Here is an 18,851-nt window from a genome sequence, read left to right on the forward strand (position 1 = left end):
TCCCATGACTCTGTCTGTTTCTTTTCAAGACGTCCCTGTGGCCTGACATGTCCATTCCAGGGGTGACACGAACACGAACACGGTGAATGCTGTGAACTGCAGGCTGCAGGCAGCAGCCCCTGGAAAATCAGCCCCACGGACACTCCAATTCTTTCTCCAGAAAGGGATGAAAGAAAACATGCACGTTATCCTACCCACATGGTTCTGCTCTGTAGTCTTGTCAGAAAAATCAATTGTCTCAGCTATGTTAGCAATTAAAATATGGCAGAGAACCTGGCGACAAGTTCCATCAGTAAGTTGGGGGAAAAGAAGACTTTCTTTGGTCACTATAAAAAGATGTTGAGTCAACTGGAGAGTTTAGACTTAAAGATAAGAAATGTAGCATTTTTGTTAAATTGCTACAACTTGAAAGGGAATACTCGGGGAATATGGCAAGATGGAGTCCATGTGAGACCGGAGCATTAGGCGATGGCTCAGAGGGGGTCTACTTAAGCTTCCTCAAAGTGTATCTTTTTCAGGATTCCAGGCAGCCAAACATCATGGATTTTCTAACTGTGACCCTTACCTTGGCTGGAGAACTGGGATGCTCGGAAGGGAAGGAAAGGAAAGGAAGCTACAGAGGAGGAAAACATTTGGAGAATTGTGTTTAACTCAGAATGAGGTGATGGTGGGGAATTAGACAAATCTAGAGCTACTCAAATTGTACTTAAATTTTCTCACTCTGGCCAGTCCTGTGAGAATGATTGAGAACTTTGCTTCTGGTGTGGAAGAGGCCATCCTACCTTCCCAAATCACATAGGAGGCAGGGGCAGAGTGAGGACTTTGGACCCAGGCAGTCTCTTCAGACTCGTTTCTACCCACTACAAGTGCCTCTGTTGGAACAAATCACACGCTTTTTCTTGGGCTCTTGGGCCAGGAAGAGAAGGGACAGGTGATGCAGTACCTCAGTCCTGGGAAACTCTGGCACTTTCTGGGGGGCTCTCCATCTGTTTGCACAGTTCGGTTTTAAATTTCTTTGATGCTGCTGGACGGATCTCGGTCTTCTGAGTGGAGGAAGTGGACCTGCTTGTTCTTTGGGCTGTTCTTTGGGAGGTGTCTGTTCTTCCAGTGATGTGGGTGTCCCACCCACAGTAATCCCCACCCAGGCTGCTCTACCACTTGTCCTTAACCACACCCTCATGCTCCAGATGACTGGGTACATATTTATGTGTGAGAAACCAGGTGGGACTGACTTCCTGTTAGCCTATAGGCTCCTGTCAGGCAAGAAGGAGTGTGAGTGCAAGACAGCAAATGTGGGTTGAGGCCACAGAGAGCAGCCACATCCCAACCTGGCTCACTGAACACAGCTCCCTTCTGGGAACCCCAGAGTCTTTATGAAAATGCCAACTGAAGCTAAGATAAATATATAAAAGGTCCTTCAAAGGTCAGACATACCTTGCACATGGATTTTCTGTAAGATGTCTTATCAATTAGAGACCAGAGGTTTTTTTCCTGATGATATTTATTTCATAAATGTAATTATTTTTCTAAAACATATTAAAATAGAAAACATGTTCTTTTGATCAATTTATACAAAGAAAATACCAATATAGTAATAAAAATACTGAAAAATATGAAAAGCACCAGAACATTAGAGAAATTACACTGGCAACAATCCTAGGAATATATTCTTGCAATTGTACAGTAAAGTGCTATTAAGTCCAGTCAAAATTAGTGGGAAGATATAAAACATCAAGATATTATGAACTTCAAGGTGATGTTAAACAGCAATTGGTACCTTTTGGTTTTCAGATCAAGCTATTTCATGAATGTTTTTGTGAAAAGTTATTTCCAGTCTTAGGTGAAAATAACATCATCATTGTTGGTCCTTGATAATTTAGTCATGAACAGGCAAATGCTATGATTAAAAAAGAATTTCATTGTACAAATTGTGACTAAAAATCAACAAGAACAGAATCCAATTCAATTTAATGAAAAAGATTAGTTGGGAGAATAATGAAAGTTTTTTGACGGTTTTTTGATCAATAGTTCCTTTCCAGCAATTCTGATTAGTCACATGTAATGCACACACGAACAGTAACATGCTGTTAGATTCAACTAGCCAGACAGTAAGGAAGACTTGTGAGTTGCCATATTTTCATATGGAACATTAAAAGGACACTGTTAGGACAGTATAATTCCAGTCTTTACTGTTCTCTTATTTGCTACGGAACATGAAACACACAGGCTTTGGGATCTGATTAACTGTATAAAAGTCAAGAATTTTGAACATGGACAGGGAAAGACTGTGCAGACACAGGGAGTCACTGTGGATAGTACTTAGGGTGAACTGCAGTCACTTTCCCGTCCGGAGTTGGCAAACTGAAACACAAAAACCCAAATGAAGAGCAAGCATCAGAACAGTGTCCTTTTAAGGTTTTCTTTCCTCAGCCAACTGTGAAGGGATGTGACTGTATCCTTCATTTTCTGTTTTTATTTATTTTTTGGGCTACATCCCTTGACGCTCGGGGGTTACTCCTGGCTATGCGCTCAGAAATCACTCCTGGCTTGGGGGACCATATGAGATGCCGGAGATCGAAGCCAGGACTGTCCTGGGTCACCGTGTGCAAGGCAAATGCCTGGCCGCTTTGCTATCGCTCTGGCTCCTATATCCTTAATTTTCTATAATTCAATTACGAAATTATCAGCCTCTCAAGAAAGACACTCGGACTAAATACCTCAGAATAAACTAAAAAAATTTCCAAATAGAGCTCAATCAAAAACTCAGAATTTATTTCACAGTCAGACTAATATATATTATATATATTATATTATATATATTGCTGTTGTTGTTGTTCAGATAAGAAATTTATATGTGAATCAACATGGAGTGAAACCAGTCAAACTATTAAGAAAACTTATTTCATGAGTCTGTGTTCCTGTGATGTGTCTCTGTTTTAGAAATTTGGGCAATATCCCCAGAGTGATTTTCATAAAGGCTAAGTGAGTGTCCAGCATGACAATCAGCCCTAGGCTGAAGGGTTTAAAGCTCATTCTGAGTGGAGTTTCTCACTCTTTAATGAAGACCCGGCACTTGAGAATTGTTCCCTGCACCTCTAGACCCACCCTGTGGAGGTACTTCAGTCTGTGGTTCAGTTTCTTTCTCATGGGTGTGTTTAATAAGGAACTCAAATGTCAACTCTATTTTTCTGCATCTAAATAACTTTCCCAAACATCTTCTAAGTCTTTGCAGTCAGAAAAAGGTGAGGATGGTGTCATGGGGCATCAGTGAAGCCAAAGGGGGGCTATTTGGCCAGTGAGCAGCATGTCAATGTATTGAAAGGGAGTTCCAAGAGGGCTTTCTTCCTTCAGGACATGAGTGACAGATTCAGAAGAAACGCAGCCCAACTTTGAGTTTTCTAAGTTCTACTCAGTAAGTGTACAGAAAAAGTCTGAAATTGAAAAGCAGGCTATTAAGGAATATGAATAAGAAACAAAGGCTGTTTGGCATCGAAAGTTTGACATTCCCGAAGAATATTAACTATCACCTAGAAGAAGTCATGCTCAAAATGACAAAAGTCATGACTTCCTTAAATTACTCTATTTCCCCTCCCCGCAATGTACATATTCTCTATTTACATAGTATAAAAAAGTGACTAAGTTGGCTTCACTCCCATACATACTTCTATGCTCCACAAAGTAAGCAGATTACATCTTTTGGCTGCAACAAAGCATATCAGAACTCTCAATTCAGCGAATATACATACATATATATATATACATACACATTATGAAACTTAAGTTTAAAGACAATTCCCATCAAAAGGAAAAAAACCCAATAAATTATATTTAAACTATTAATTCACATAACAAAATTGCCGTATTAACTAGTGATAGCCTTTGAAAAGATCAGCTTCTTGAGCAATTCCTTATTCTAGCTGTTTATTTCAAGACATGTTTCTTTTCCTTTCTAGGTGGTTTGCAACACACTTCCTGGTGGAAGTGCACATGTGCAGCATGGTTAGCAGCCTGGTGAAGTTGGGGGATCTGTTACTCTTTCCGCCTAATGAACGAAGAGTCTTGTTTCCTAGGGCGTACCACTTTCTTTAACTATACAACAAATAGAATAAAGAGATGACGAAAGCAAGCAAAAGCACAGCCACTGAGAGCAAGACCTGTTGGAACCACAGACAGCGCTGCACTTGGTCTTCAAGCTTCCTATTACTTTCTAGTATACGACTGAGCTAAAAGAGGGAGACAAGGATAAAATATGCAAATCAATACAACGACAATCAATCACGGGAGTCACAACCCGAACTATATGACACTCCATCATTACAGAGGGATATTAGCAACACAAACTTTTCTTAAAACTTTATTTTTTGATTGGTTAGTTTTTGGACCAAAACCAGGGGCGCTCAGGGTTTATTCCTGGCTCTGCACTCAGAAATCACCCCAGTCAGGCTGGGGGGACCATCTAGGATACCGGGAATGGAACTGGGTCCCTTCTGAGTCAGCCACATGCAAGGCACCTTACTGCTGTGCTATCTCTCCAGACCCATGCAACACAAACTTTAATGCGAATGGGCTCCTTTTATTTCTCAAGACTGGAAAGGAGAAATTGATGAACAGAAGGTAATTGCTTTCTCTGACATTCCAAAGGTACTGTTTTTTTCGCTCTATAAGACACACCTGACCAGAAGATACATATGATGATGATGACGAAAACAAGAAAAAATATTCTAAAGCAAATGGTGCAACAGGAGATACTGTCAGGAGATAGCAGCTGGGAACAACCTGCCTGTGAGGCCGAAGTATATTTACAATATGCCTGTCCACAGCTGGTTAAACATATTTACCCAAGTTATTTTTTTAACATCATAAAATAAAAAAACATTTTTAAAATACTCAGGCTTCAGTTCTAGGCAGCATTCGCTCCATAAGACGCAGACATTTCTCCATATCTTTGGGAGGGAAAAGGGTGCATCTTATGGTATGAAAAATATGGTAGTTTTCAATGAGACCCAATGCATGGCTCCTACTCCAGCTTTTTCTATATGCCCCTTTTCTCCCCTGTTCAAATAAAATTGGCCAGAATTGGGGTAATGTCACATTTCTAAGCATTAATTTGTGCTTATCATTACTGAACTGCCTTCTCTTCAGAGGGAAATTGAGCATCTCTGTGCCTAAAATGTCTTTATGTCATGGGAAAACTGGAGTTCTAGTGTTGATGCACATCAACAACTTTAGTTAGGAGGGAGGCACACTTACCTGTAGAGCAAAGTCTTCACTGGCTTTGTCTAACTGGCCAAAAGAAGGATCCTTTAGTATGAGAGTGTTAGGCTTACTGCTCTCGATTACATGGCATCTCAACCTGTAAGAAGCCAAAGGAAAAACATTGGGGCTGGGTGGGGGAAACATGGAAAGCAAGCAACTCCAGTCATTTCAGCTAAACCCAACTTCTTAAAATAAAGTTGGGTTTCCCGAAAGGTATCCAGGAAACGCAGAGGCCCCTCTGAGGGATTCTTCACTAACAGAGTGGGTGATCAAGGGCAATGGTCTCAGGATATGGATGGAGTCTGTGGTACCTGCAGTACCTAAACTACCTAAACTACCCAGGATAAAACTGGGGCTGGCTGCATAAAAGTCATTTGCCTTAAACCTTGTACTCTCTCTGGCTGATTTCTTAAAAGTTTTACTGCATTTTAATAGGGCCAGGGTGATAACACAATGGGTAGGTCATTTCCCTTGCATGCAGCTGACCTGGGTTCGATCATCGGCATCCCATATGGTCCTCCAAACCCACCAGGAGGGACTCCTGAGCAGAGAGCCAAGAGTAACCCCTAAGCCCCACTGGGTGTAGCCCCCAAGCCAATAAATAAATAAATAAAATTTCATTGCATTTTAAAAAAGAAGATATTAATCTGATAAAAAGTTAAACACAAGCCTATATATATGTAACAGCAAGTAAAAGATCCCTCTCCCCAAATACACCTAAATTTAGCAGGAAAGGGATCAAAATGTACCAAGTAGATTATGCCTTTGTGACATAGGGATTTTCTTGTAGTTATTTATTTTTGGGTTGGAGCTACAACTGGTAGTGCTCAGAACATTCTCCTGCCTCTGTTTTCATGGATCACTGTTGAAAGGGCTCAGGAGACCATATGTGGTACCAGAGATCAAACCTGGGTTGGCTGTGCGCAAGGCAAGAACCTTTCTTGCTGTAATAGCTTTCTGTCCCCCGAAGCAGTTATTTCTTTGATTTAAGAAATAACAGTGTAAAAACTTACAAAAGTAAATAGAATGTATGTCTCTCTGATGCTGAGTAACATATGACTATTTGCACATTCTTTAGAGAGTGCTCATGCTAATCAACTATAAAAATGGTAGTCGAGAAAAGAGCACATTGAAAGGAGTATGAAGGAATATAGGGAATATAGAGAATATAGTAGTTTGCAGGACAATATAGGTAATAGAGGGAATATAGTAGTTTGCAGGACAATTTCCTTAGCGTGGTGGCATCTTGGGCCTAATTTTACCCCTAACTGCAGGAGAGAGCTGGGAAGAGGTAAGTTCCACTCATGATTAGATGGGTGTGATCAGTTGGGGACCCCTCACAAAGGCACTGGATAATGAGAATTTCTCCAGGTCCTCCCTAAATTCATCAGGAAATGAATCTGCTGAAGTGAGGTGTTCAGGGGCTTAGAGAAACAACACTAGCAAAGGCTTCTCCCATCACAAAAGTGAACATCTCCAAGACTAAATTAAATGATATACTAGAAAAAAAAAGATCTTTCTAATGTCTATGCTGAAGGCTTTGTATGGCTCATAAAAGGTATACAGCATGGAACACTGATGCTCCACAGCACACAAGTCAGTTGGTTTCTGTTTTAGTTGGAAACCTTCCTGATGTAAAGGAACTCTTGAAAAAATAGTGAAATACACGTTCCCCCAGATTAAGATGACACACAGATGAGTTCAACTGACTGATTTCCCTCCTGAATCATGTCTATTTGGCCACTAGGCTGATCATAGCTAGGGCTGGGGAGAAGGCTTGGAGGGATGGAGCTAAGCTTTCTGGGCATGCTGGATTTGGTTCCCAGCAGTGTATGGAAAGTGACCCCCCATTTCCCCTGCAGGCTAGGTAAGGAGCTTTGGTGTTGGTGTAGAGGTGAGGTACATGTAACTATCTAAACCAGAGTCAACAATACTATAAGCATGAGACCTAAAGTCCAATAATTAAACTTCAAAATGTACCCATTAAGGAGGCAAGTTGGGGAAAGAAGGCCCAGGGGCACTGGTAGAAGGAGGTTCACATGGTGGTGGGGTGATTATATACCTGAAAATCTAGTATGAATAAATTTGTAATCCAAGTTACCTTAAAAATAAATATTTAAAAAGCTATGCAGTTGGCTGAGCAAACCACTCCTCAGTCCCTTGATATCATTCCTATTGCAATGTTGGGAACTGAAAGCAATGCTTTGTCTTGCAACAGAAAGAAGGATTTTACAAAATCAGAAATGAAGCTCCAGCAGAAATTCAAAGTGTATCTATCTTTACCAATGCCCAAACCTCCATACTTCATTTTAAAATCCTTCTTTCTGTTGTTAAAGATCATGACATTGGGGAAAAAAACTATACACTTAAGTATAGAAGAAAATTTAAATGGTAATTACTCTAAATCTTTGATATTGAGCAAAACTCCTAGAAAAAATATGGATATATTCTTGTGCTTTTGACATAGAAATTTTCTTCTTTTGGATTTTTTTGGTGGGGACTGCTATGCATAGAGATTACTTCTTGCTCTGTGCTCAGGGGTTACTCTCCTGTCATCCACGGAACACTTGCAGTGCTGGAGAATGGACCATATTAGTTGCGAGCAAGGCAAGTACTTTACTTCCTATATTATCTCTCCAACTCCTAAGACATTTCCTTTCATTTCCTTCCCTTTCATCCATTCATTCCTTCTCTTACTCTTTCTTTTCTTTCTTGATTTTGGCCCATACTCAGTGCTGTTTAGGATCAACGCTTGGTTCTAAAGTCAGGGATCACTTCTGGCAGGGCTCAGAGGGCTATGTGGGGTATAGGATATTGAGCTTGAGTTAGCACCATGCAAGGCAAGAGTCCTATGGGCTGTACTGTTTATAGCTCTGGGCCCTCAAGCATAAATCGCCTCTCTTCTTCTCTAGTCCTAACACACAGCTTCCTAAAAATGCAAACTTGAAGGAAATGATTTTCATCAGATAGTTATTTGAAAATGAAGCAAATAAAGAATATAAAGGTTATTTATAAAAATAAAAACTATAGCCTTCTGAGTAGGCAAGCTTATTTTCGCTGCCAAAACACAATTTGTACCAACTATTCTTTTATAAAGTAGTACGTTTTGATTCCTCCACCTAATTAACAGCTAACATACATTTAGAAATATGAGTCTCTGTTTATATATTTTTTCAATCTATACGTGTATGCCATAGATGTGATTATTTTCTTATTTAAAGATGGTTCTGCCCCAAACTTCAAAAAACTCTATTTAATTGGCTCCAAGAGAAATAAGTGCTGGTTAAATTAAGCACTCCTAAACTGCTCAGGAAAATAGAAAAAAGGTCAGGTAACAAAACCTGGGAAAATCCTATTAGTAAATAGGAACTTGATTAAATAGCTGGTTAAATTAAAAAGGCATGACCCCAAGGGCTGTCAGCATGTGACATAATGCAACTTGTATCCTGGCTTGAGTGTTCAGTGGCTTATGTTAGAAAATAAGTTCTGTTATAACATTTGTCAGAAAGAAAAACAGCCTGGGATGATGGATTATATATTTTTGGTCTGCTGGGACCAAGGGATTTGATCAAGGTAAGTGGGACAGAGCTTTTCATGAGTTTTTCAGTCACCAGTGTTTTATGGTACGTCTATGTAAATAAATGCTCCAATTCCCATTAAGTTGAAACTTTAGTATTGCCAAGTGAAATGAAATGGACTCAATAGCTTCATCATTTTAAAATAAGGTACTTAATCACTAAGCAGTTATCTACAGTGTGGTTTTTTATTACAGAGGAATCAAGAATCTTGTTAGTAAACATCTCTTGTGCCAAGTTGAAAAATTATACTAAGAGAAAGCATCTACTTGTAGGAAGAGGCCAATTTATCAGCACGTTTTATAATCTAAAGACTACTGGTGAGGGGTATTCTAAGTCTACCTGAACACCCAGTGACAGTCATCAGAACCGTTCCAACTACAGAAGATACAGTGATGCTGACACATCTGGAGCCTTGGGATTAGCTACCCCCACATGAGACCTGATGCTCAGCATATGGTCTTCATCTTTGCTTTCATTTCCATAAAACATCTTATTACATCCCTAAGTCTCAGCTAACTGCATCACTGCCTCTGAAGTCAGACACAGCCGCTTAACCCAGCTGGCTTTTTCGGGACTGATACTCAAAGACAGAATGAAAGAAACATTCTGCTTCTGGCCTGAGACACTTTTAGGGAAGGGTCAAGAATGGGACTGGAGGGGACTAGAATTTGCCACTATGAGTTCTGCTGTGGCATAAGGCTGACCTGGAATTGGTCCGTTTTGGTTGTTTTTTTTTGGGGGGGGGGCATACCTGGTTGTGTGTTCTATGAAGAAAACCTGTATGCAAGGTCCTATGGTTTGCCATTTGAGCTACGTTTGGTCCAAGTTTATGCCTTTTTAGGAAATAGCAGATGTCAAAGTTATTAAGTGGTAATGGCTGAAGGAGACAGCTTGGGTCATTTGAGAATTGCTCTGGTTGCAGGAAAGTTTTCCATGAAATGAAAGGCCAACATATTAGGGGCCTATGATTCATGGTATCAACAAAACTTTTATATATGGTACTGAGGAGAATTCCTCAACTCCAACAACTTGAAGGAAAAAAAGAGGAACTACACATTAAGTCTCCTTTTGAGGGGGTCATGCCAAACTCAGCAGTGCTCAGTGATTACTCCTAATTCTGTGCTTAAGAATCAGTCTTGGCAGTGCTTGGGGACCACAATGCAGTGCCAGAGTAGGAACCAAAGTTGGCCAAGGGCAAGGGAAGTGGCTTAACCCCTGTACTGTCTCTCCATCTCCATTAATTTTCTTTTTTTAATTAATTTTCAATGATAAATTATTATAGTCCTTAAACAATTTCACACAAACTTCAAATTAATCTCTATTTTTTAGATCAGTGCTCCTTAAGTTTTCCAATATTTTCTAAGACAAATGTAAAATGGAGTAAATAAAGTAGGCCCTCACTTAAAATTTTTTAAATATGAATACACCATCTAAAAACCAATTCAAGTTTGTAGATTTCATGATAGTTTGTGTGTCTTCTCTCTTCTTGTCCCTAGAGCCTTCCCAGAATTCCACATCGATACCCATCTTGTAAAGGCAGCCTTCTCTCCACAAAGAGTCCTTGCTTTGGTTTTAAATGATGTTCCAATCTTGCCCATGAAAAAGTCAGTCTAAAAGCAAGCCTTACACCAACACCACATCCTTCCCTTTGAGTGTGGCCTTAGGGTCTTTCAGACTAATCTAGAAGCATCTCATGCTCCATACATCTTGCTTTCCATGAGGCAACTTCCTTCAGGCATGCTCTCTGTGAGCTAACCAATGAGCTTGGTTGTAACAGGTACCCAAGCAGATTTTCGCACTGATGAGTGAACTTTTTGAAAAAATGACAGGCCTACTCAGCTCAGCATTTCAGCCCCACAGGATTTACCTCAACACCTCCCTCAGGTGAGAAGGCATATCTGCTTAATCCAGGGAGGCTTCTCTCTCTTAAGGTACTTCCCACCTTTGGGCACCAGTGAGGACAAAGCTTACCTGTGCTCCATCACTTTGTTTCTCGGAACTTCCTTCCAGAAATTACTCAGTTCAGCTGTGCCTGTGCCACATGGCTGCTCCATTTCTGCAGCCATGATGAGAAAGCGGTCTTGGGCAGAGACAGTTAAACCTGCATCCCAAAATCAGAATTTGAATTCAGTAGGGGGTGAAGATGTAGAACGAGGATTATGGTGAAGTTGGCCTGCTCAAGGCCTGGCACCAGATTGTAACCCCAGACTCTCAAATACTGCTGGGTTTGGCCTACCCCACACCCCATCTAAAGAAAAATCTTTACAAAGGCTGAAATATCATGCTTAAAGCAGTCTAGAATACAACATTAAGGAAAAAGGAATACTTTAAAAATAAGGAGAAAGTCACTCTGAAAGTTACTCCATAGTAAAGAAACTGGTACATCTACACAATGCAGCTGTTTGGAAAAGTAAGCCATGAAATCTGCTTATATGTGGATGGATATGGAGAATATTATGCTGAGGGAAATGAGTCAGAGAGAGGGATAGACAGAATAATCACAATCATTTGTGGGATATAAAAACAAAAATAGTATGGTATTAATACCCAAAGACAACAGATATGAGGGCCAGAACTAGTCCACGGTAGTAACCTTGCTACAAATAGCAGGGGACTGCAGTTAGGACAAAGCAGGGGGAGCACCATATCTATGAGAGTTGGGAATGATCACTCTAGACAAGAACTGGTTTCTGAGAGGAGGGAAAGGGATATGCATGATACCATTTTGGTAACAATCTGATAAACCACAGTGCCTAAAAGGAAAAAACAAAGGAGACAGAGAAAGAAGGAAATAATGTCTTCTATAGGCAGGGAGGAGGGAGGGCGGGAGGGAAACTGAGGATATTGGTGACAGGAACTGTGAGCTGGTGAAGGGTGTTAGAACATTGTATAAATGAAACTCAATCATGAACAAGGTTGTAATTACATATTCCATGGTGGTTCAATAAAAATTATTAATGTAAGAAAAGGAGAAACTTTGGTTCAAAAATACAATATAGAATGTAGGGCACTGGTTTTGCATATGTCTAACCTAGGTTTGATCCCCAGTTACCCCCAGGTCCCCAAAACCCTGAGCCTGCCAGGAGCACTACCAAGTATTCCCTGAAACAAAATCACACCCAAACTTTGAGAAACAAGGCCTTCCTCTTTTGCTATCTTTGTGGTGCATGGGAGGTGATAAATCTAGAAGCTTCTCCTGCTGAGCTAGACTCCCCAGAACATAAAATTTGAAATTCCATTTCAAGTGGCATCAGTTTAAACAACTGTATTACTTCAGAAACCTCAATGTGAATTATTTTGATGCTGGCAAGGCTTTAACCTTGGCACCTCAGCACCTCCCAGTCCACACTACCCTAAAGAGGCCACTCACCTCCGTGGGGAGACACCACAATGTCAACTGAAGCTCCAGGGTCACAGCTGCTGTTGCTGGGCTTGACTCGGTATTTTTCTGGAGCTGTGGTTCGCACCTGTTTAGAAAAACAGTCCTCACCATTATTAGCCTTTCTGCTGTAGGGAGAATAGCTTCCAAATATTTCAATAAATCCGCATTTGACCAAGTTGACAAATCGACACAAAATACCAGGGCTGGTGGAGGATTAAGGAATTTATCTTGGATAGGCACACTGGTTGGTGCCTGGCACTACCTACCCCACCCTGGCAAAACCCACACCGACACGCACAAACACCTTTGTGATGACACAAATAATGTGTCCTTGTCCTATTTGAAAGAGAAATAGACATCTCTATTTACAAGAAGACTCATTTTCTCTAAGAAATCCATCTGTGTAAAATATTATTTGCTAATTGCCCAACTTTAACAAATGAGAACATTCAATGCCCATTACAGCACAAAATACATAATACTCAGAAATGAAAAAAAGTGCTAGTTTAATTGAAGGACACCCACAGCACCCTAGTCTCAAATAGATCCTTTAAGAGAGCAATGCGTCTAGAAAGGCTTGCATGTAGGGTCTGGTGGAAACTTTACTTTGATATGCCCCAGTTGAAAGGAAGTAGACTTTTAATGGTTCCAATTTGAATTTGCCACTGTAATTGTGAATGAAATTAGCTACTGAGTGAATAATGACTTGCTTTGGACTTTTAAATTACAAGAAGCATTACATCTTTGGAATAATTTGCATATTCACCTATCACTGCACATTAAAGACTGAGATACTCATCCCAAGGAAAATTTTAGATAAGCTACATTCCAAGATTAGAACTAGCAGACATTGTAATGTCTAAATAACCACACACACACACACACACACACACACAAACACACAGTTTATAATGGTTAGTCCTTCCTTAAAATAAAAATGTCTAAAAATCACTTTTCATATCATACCTCCACACGCCTTCCAGATATTTACCTTAAAAGCCACAATATTTTTAGTCACATTTGTCAATATTATTAAGGTTTTCTTCTCTCCCGAGCCTGCACTTCCAAAATACAGTTCTTCTGCAGGGCTAAACCATGACAAAGACATTTCTATTACTCAAAATAAGTGACATTGTAATCATTGGCTGAATAAAAATTCTCTGGCTAATATTTATGTTCATTTGTATAGACATCTCATTAAAAAAGGAACGATTATAGAACAATGACTGAATATATTTTGCCTCTTTATCAAATTGACTCAGTGCCTGGTATTTAAAATCCTATGGCTGACCTCAAGATGAAAAGCAAAGGAACAGAGATAAGGTTTAAATTCAGTCTATTATCAGAACATTTTTTTTCAAATCCAAATTATTTTATTGCAGTACACTGTTCTATTATACTGTTAGTATCTTACTGTGGCTAATTAATAAATTAAATAAATTAATAAATTAAATGATGGGCTTGCATTTTTATTAACAGCCATCGTTTACATGAGGCTCAGTACCGTGTAAGGTTTTACTGCAGCACATTCTACCATATTAGTATCTTACTATGGTTAATTTATATATTAAACTATGATAGGCCTATATGTAGAGTAAAAGTCACGGTTACTAAGGCTCAGCATTGTCTAAAGTTTTAGGCACTTGCTGGGGGGCTTGACATGTGGCTCCATAAAATGTTTTTCTAGAGCAAATGCTTTAGAATGCACACTAGGGAACGAATACATTTATACTTTAAATTACACAGTTTGTAGGACCTGTAGAATTGGACACATCCATTCATGATGACAAACATGTTTTGACATGATACAAATTGAAGATTTTACTATGCCAGCAGAGAAGAGTTTAGTTGAAAAATAAAGTTTATCGGAGATGTAGTTAAGTAATGATTTTTACTATTTAAAGCCATTTGCTAAGTAATTTGGAAGGAGAAAATTCAAGGTAAAATATGCAGAAAAACTTATCAAATAGCAGAAATCAGTGAGTGTCAAATGTCAAAGTGTCAAATGATTACTAGTGGCTATTGTAACGTATGACCAAAAACAAAATGAAAATTCTTGTGCTAAGTTTTATTTTGTTTTTATTTTATAATTTCAGAGCCACATTTAGTGATGCTCAGAGGTTACCCCTAAACCAGCTTAGTTTGTAGAGCTGAATCATACTGGCCAAGTGAGACCAGGTGTTTTCCTACAAAGAGAAGGTTGGGACTTTGGATGTAGATAGAAGTGGAGTCTTCAAATAGCCCCAGACCTTGAAATTCCTCTTGCTATAGATTCTCTTGATATCAAGAAGGTGTGCCTAATAGAGGGATTTATTCAAGTGGAGCACACTTTCCCAAAAGGATTCTATCTAGCTTCAAACAAGATGGTCACATAGCATGATTGCTGACTTCTTTCACAGAAAAGAAGAGGTGGTTATAAAGCTCAAAACGGTTTTCAAAAAAAAAAAAAGGACTGTTTTCAGTAACTAACTAAAATATCCTGCAAAACTCTGGGGACAGAGGTTGGTTGGGTTGTGTGAAAAGCAGCTCTGATTTTCCCTGGGGTGCAGACAAAGTCCAAAGTGCTGCCCCAGAGACCACCCTGCAGCTGGCTCTTCCCAGCTATACTTTACCCTGATAAACCAGGAGTGATGGTTTTGACAGGCCTCCAAATACAAAAACTGAAGGAGCATCTCCCAAGACAGTAGGCAAAAAAAAAAAAAATCCTCGAAGGAAAGAGAAAAAAACTTTGAAGACAATATGTATATACTTTTCTCTCTCTCAGATTCAGTGTTTTAAAGTGTGACTGTGTTGTTCAGAAAAGACAAACTGTTGGTGGGCAAAAGAAAAAAAAAGACAAATTGGACACAATTACACAGTAAAGTTTTGATATAGTGGCCAGAGCAATAGCACAATGCATAGGGCATTTGCCTTGCATGCGGCTGGCATCCATATGGTCCCCGAGCCTGCCAAGAGTGATTTCTGAGCACAGAGCCAGGAGTAATTTCTGAGTGCCACTTGGTGTGGCCCAGAAACAAAAAAAAAAGTTTTGATATAAATGATTTACTAGATTGTCACTAAACAAAGCAGCTGTAGCAATAGGATCATTAGATTATCAAACAAAAACATCGTTAGCAATAAAGATGTCTTTACACAGTTACAAAAACAATGCTGAATCTTTGGGGTCAAAAAAACTTAAAAACTAAAACAGAGATAAATTGAAATCTGACTTGAACAGAATCCTTTTTTTTTTTGACTCAGCTTTAGCCTCTGAAATGTCAAATTGATCAATGTCTTTTCTAGTATTCTCAAATTTGTGCAAGACTAATTATATCATATTCACTTTTATTACCTTTACCCACACTTAATGGGATAAATAAAATTATAACTTAAATGTCTATGTCTGGAGATCAAGTTAAATCTTCAGATAACCATTATATTTGTATTTCCATCATTTCAAGAATAGTACAGAAGTTTTCTTAATTTTAAGTTCTTACAAGACAATTACATTGATAAAATCATTAGCTAATAAAATCCTCAGCTATTACCTGATGTGTAGTAAGGGCCCTTTAAACACACTCAGTGGTTTCTTGACAGTTTTAATTTTGGAATCAACTTTTTCATTTTCTTCTCCTTTAGTAACATCGCTCTAAAGACAAGATATGAAGGAAAGAAAACATATAGTTTCACATTGACACACGAGCGAATCACTAGATCCAAAAGTACAATTGACATTGGTTTAATGAAAATTGTACTCTGAGAAATTTATTATGTCTAAGTTATATGCTTCATGAACGTTATCATGACCATTAGCATATTTATTGAGGGCTTGTTATAAATAGGTCACTGCAGAAAATACAAATTGCTCCTTCCCTGAAGTCTTTAAATGGCGTTCTAAGTTCTATTTATCAAGTCACTGATGATTCACAGACAGATGGCAACTAAGTGCTTATTAAAACACTGAGAGGGCTAGGATGTGGCATGAGTTTTAAGAACCCAATTGGGAGTGGCCTAAGCCCCAACCTCCCAAACACAAAATATAAAAGGAATTAGATGAAGGTGAAGTTTGAATGAATTCATTTTTATTCTAAACAAGTATTTCTAGCGAAATGATCCCTTCTAGGTCCTTTCTGCCAATTTTTTGACCAGAGACAGTTCTCTTGACAATCATCAAGAGCCATGTCTCCACTTTCTTTGTACAGGGGTGGGGAAGGGTGGGGGCGGCAAGTGAAGGGGACTGCCCCAAATCACCTGGCCAGTTAAGTGGGACGTCCAGTTAACCCACAACATTTGACTTACTTTTGTTGGACTGTTCAAATTGACCATTTTGGTAACTGCTGCTGGCTCCTCATTAGGAACTGTTTCCAAGTTTTCCTTACTATCACTTTCAGCGTCTTCTTTACTGGAGCATTCATCCTCACTGGCGATTGGCCCATTTTCACACAAAGGGGTCTGGAAGTCATCGTCAACGAGAGGAGGGTAGCTGTATTTGAAAGGATCCTAAAAGAGAAAGAGTTGGGATCGGCCTAAGAAGAGGTGAAAGTGAAATCACTCTCTTACTAAAGCAAATAGATATTCCAGTAGTCAAGAAATCTGTAGGGCTTCTATAGGGAAATGTGAAACAAAAGCTGTGTTTCTAAGTGGACTGGGCAGTAAGTGATAGGGGAAAACGAGCCAGCTTGCACAGAAAAGTAAGTTGAACCTTTCAAGCTGGTTCTTCACATGAAAGAGAATTTCAGGTTGCATAAAAGCGTGCAATGTGTTTGTATAGGCAATATTTTTATATGCTTGTATTTAGGGGGCACATCTGGCGATGCTTGGGGGATCATGACACTCAGCCTGCAAAGCATGCACTCCAGTCTTTTCAACTTGTTCCCTGCTGTCATATGAGGATGATAATACCACAGAGAAGGATGAAAGAAACAGTGGTAAAACTCTAAGCTAAATGCTAAATACCAGCACTGAAAGACAGAAATACTAAAAACAAAAATGCCGAGTGGCCCAGGAGATGGTGCTAAGGGATAAGGACATGGGATTTCCTAGATGCCAGTCCTGAGTTCAATCCCTGGTAACTCTAACTTAGGGTCCTTGGAGCACTGTCAAGGTTGGCTCAAATAACCAAACCAATAGGCCTAAAATAATTGCTTTTCTGGGGAGGGTCACACCTGGAGGTGCTCAAGGGTTACTCCTGGCTCTGTGCTTAGAAATTGCTCCTGGCAGGCTCAGGGGACCATATAGGATGCCTTGAATTGAACACAGTTCTGTCCTGGGTGGTCCCATGCAAGGGAAACAGCCTACCACTGTGCTATCATTCTGTATTTTAAATAAAAGAGTCCCACTGAGGAAATGTGCACCAGATACAGCACAAATAGTTTTTCTACCTTTTGTTAACATAGATGACCCTAAACAATGAAGGGGAGGGCTGAGTAGGGGTGTCAACACCCAAATATCTACATGCCAATTTGGACTTCCCTAAATCTTCATGGAAATCACCTTTGAGATTTTCAGGGGAGTGATTTGGGGGCATACTCGCACCTCTGAGATGCCAATATTTTTGTTTGTCTGTGCTCATGCATATCAGCCTGCAGGCACAGAAGACAGCTTATAGCAGGGAAAAATATCCAGCTCAAGGGTCGACTCAATAGAGAAATCAAATGGAGTCCTAAAAGGAATAAAGGAATGATGAGTTTGTAGAAAAATCTAAGCTTGCTTTTGAATTTATTAAAAAAAATCACAATATCACTACAAAATGTTATTTCTAGGGGTTCATCTGTACAAACTACGATATGGCTGGATCAAGAGCTATTTATGGGGATAGTCATTTTGGCACCATTAGTAATGGCAAAAGACTCAAAAACAACTGATGGACTTTCAAAGGGAACTAATTAAAAATGTTGGTATATCTGCAAAGCAGAATTTTCTTCCACAGTTAAAAATGATCAAGGGGTTGGGGTAGGGAGGGAGTTTCTTATCTTGTTTGTAGCATACCAGGATTTCATTCCTGACACTAGAGAGATAACCACTAGAATTGAGCACAGAGCCAGGAGTAAGATCACAGGGTATGGCCCCACACAAACAAATAAAACAAAACCAAACAAAACAAAAAAAAAACCCCGTTCAGACCTCAGCTGGAGCACATGCTTAGAACAGAATAGGTCTCAGTTCAATTTCTGCAACCACATGGTTCCCTGAGCACAGAGCACAGAATGGGTCTGAGAACTACTAGGTATGACCTCCCAAACAAAACCAAACTCAACAGACTGGTGAGTCAAAATAGTACATCCTAAAATCAAATATGACCAGAAGACAACAGGATAACATATGTGGTGTCTGACTATTCTAGTACAAGATAATGGCTAGGAAATCTCTGGAAGGAGGAAGAGGAACAGAGGTTGCTTTGGGGGGTACCAGAGGGAGATGAGCCCTCACTGTACTGCTAAGCTTTGCTCACGCCGTGTTTGGTACTGGGGCCACTTTCAACAGTGCTGGAAGGTCATGTAATGCAGGGGATCAAACTCGGCAGTAAACCACGTTCTTTTTTATTTTAAAAGTGGGGGTACCCTGTAGATTGAACTAGAAAGCTTCTAGGTTCAGAGCTCTAATTCTGGAGGATCAAGACCTTTTAAAGAATGAGAACAAAGAAAAGAACAAAGAAG

General features: G+C 39.6%; 1 protein-coding gene across 1 annotated transcript in view; it reads right to left on the reverse strand.

The window, feature by feature from the left end:
* Positions 1-3,936: 3,936 nt before the first annotated feature.
* The window catches only part of MOSPD2 (motile sperm domain containing 2), a 51,108-nt gene continuing 36,193 nt past the window's right edge, over positions 3,937-18,851 (reverse strand). Inside the window, exons 9-15 of the mRNA XM_049767425.1 lie at positions 16,495-16,695; positions 15,744-15,844; positions 13,208-13,304; positions 12,205-12,301; positions 10,806-10,935; positions 5,251-5,353; positions 3,937-4,223 (exon numbers count right to left, since the gene is read on the reverse strand). Of these exons, the coding sequence (XP_049623382.1) occupies positions 4,086-4,223; positions 5,251-5,353; positions 10,806-10,935; positions 12,205-12,301; positions 13,208-13,304; positions 15,744-15,844; positions 16,495-16,695 (867 nt within the window). The 3' untranslated portion in view covers positions 3,937-4,085. The remainder of the gene's footprint in view (positions 4,224-5,250; positions 5,354-10,805; positions 10,936-12,204; positions 12,302-13,207; positions 13,305-15,743; positions 15,845-16,494; positions 16,696-18,851) is intronic.

This window comes from Suncus etruscus, chromosome X (assembly GCF_024139225.1).
Source record: "Suncus etruscus isolate mSunEtr1 chromosome X, mSunEtr1.pri.cur, whole genome shotgun sequence".
In the NCBI taxonomy this organism is placed as follows: domain Eukaryota; kingdom Metazoa; phylum Chordata; class Mammalia; order Eulipotyphla; family Soricidae; genus Suncus; species Suncus etruscus.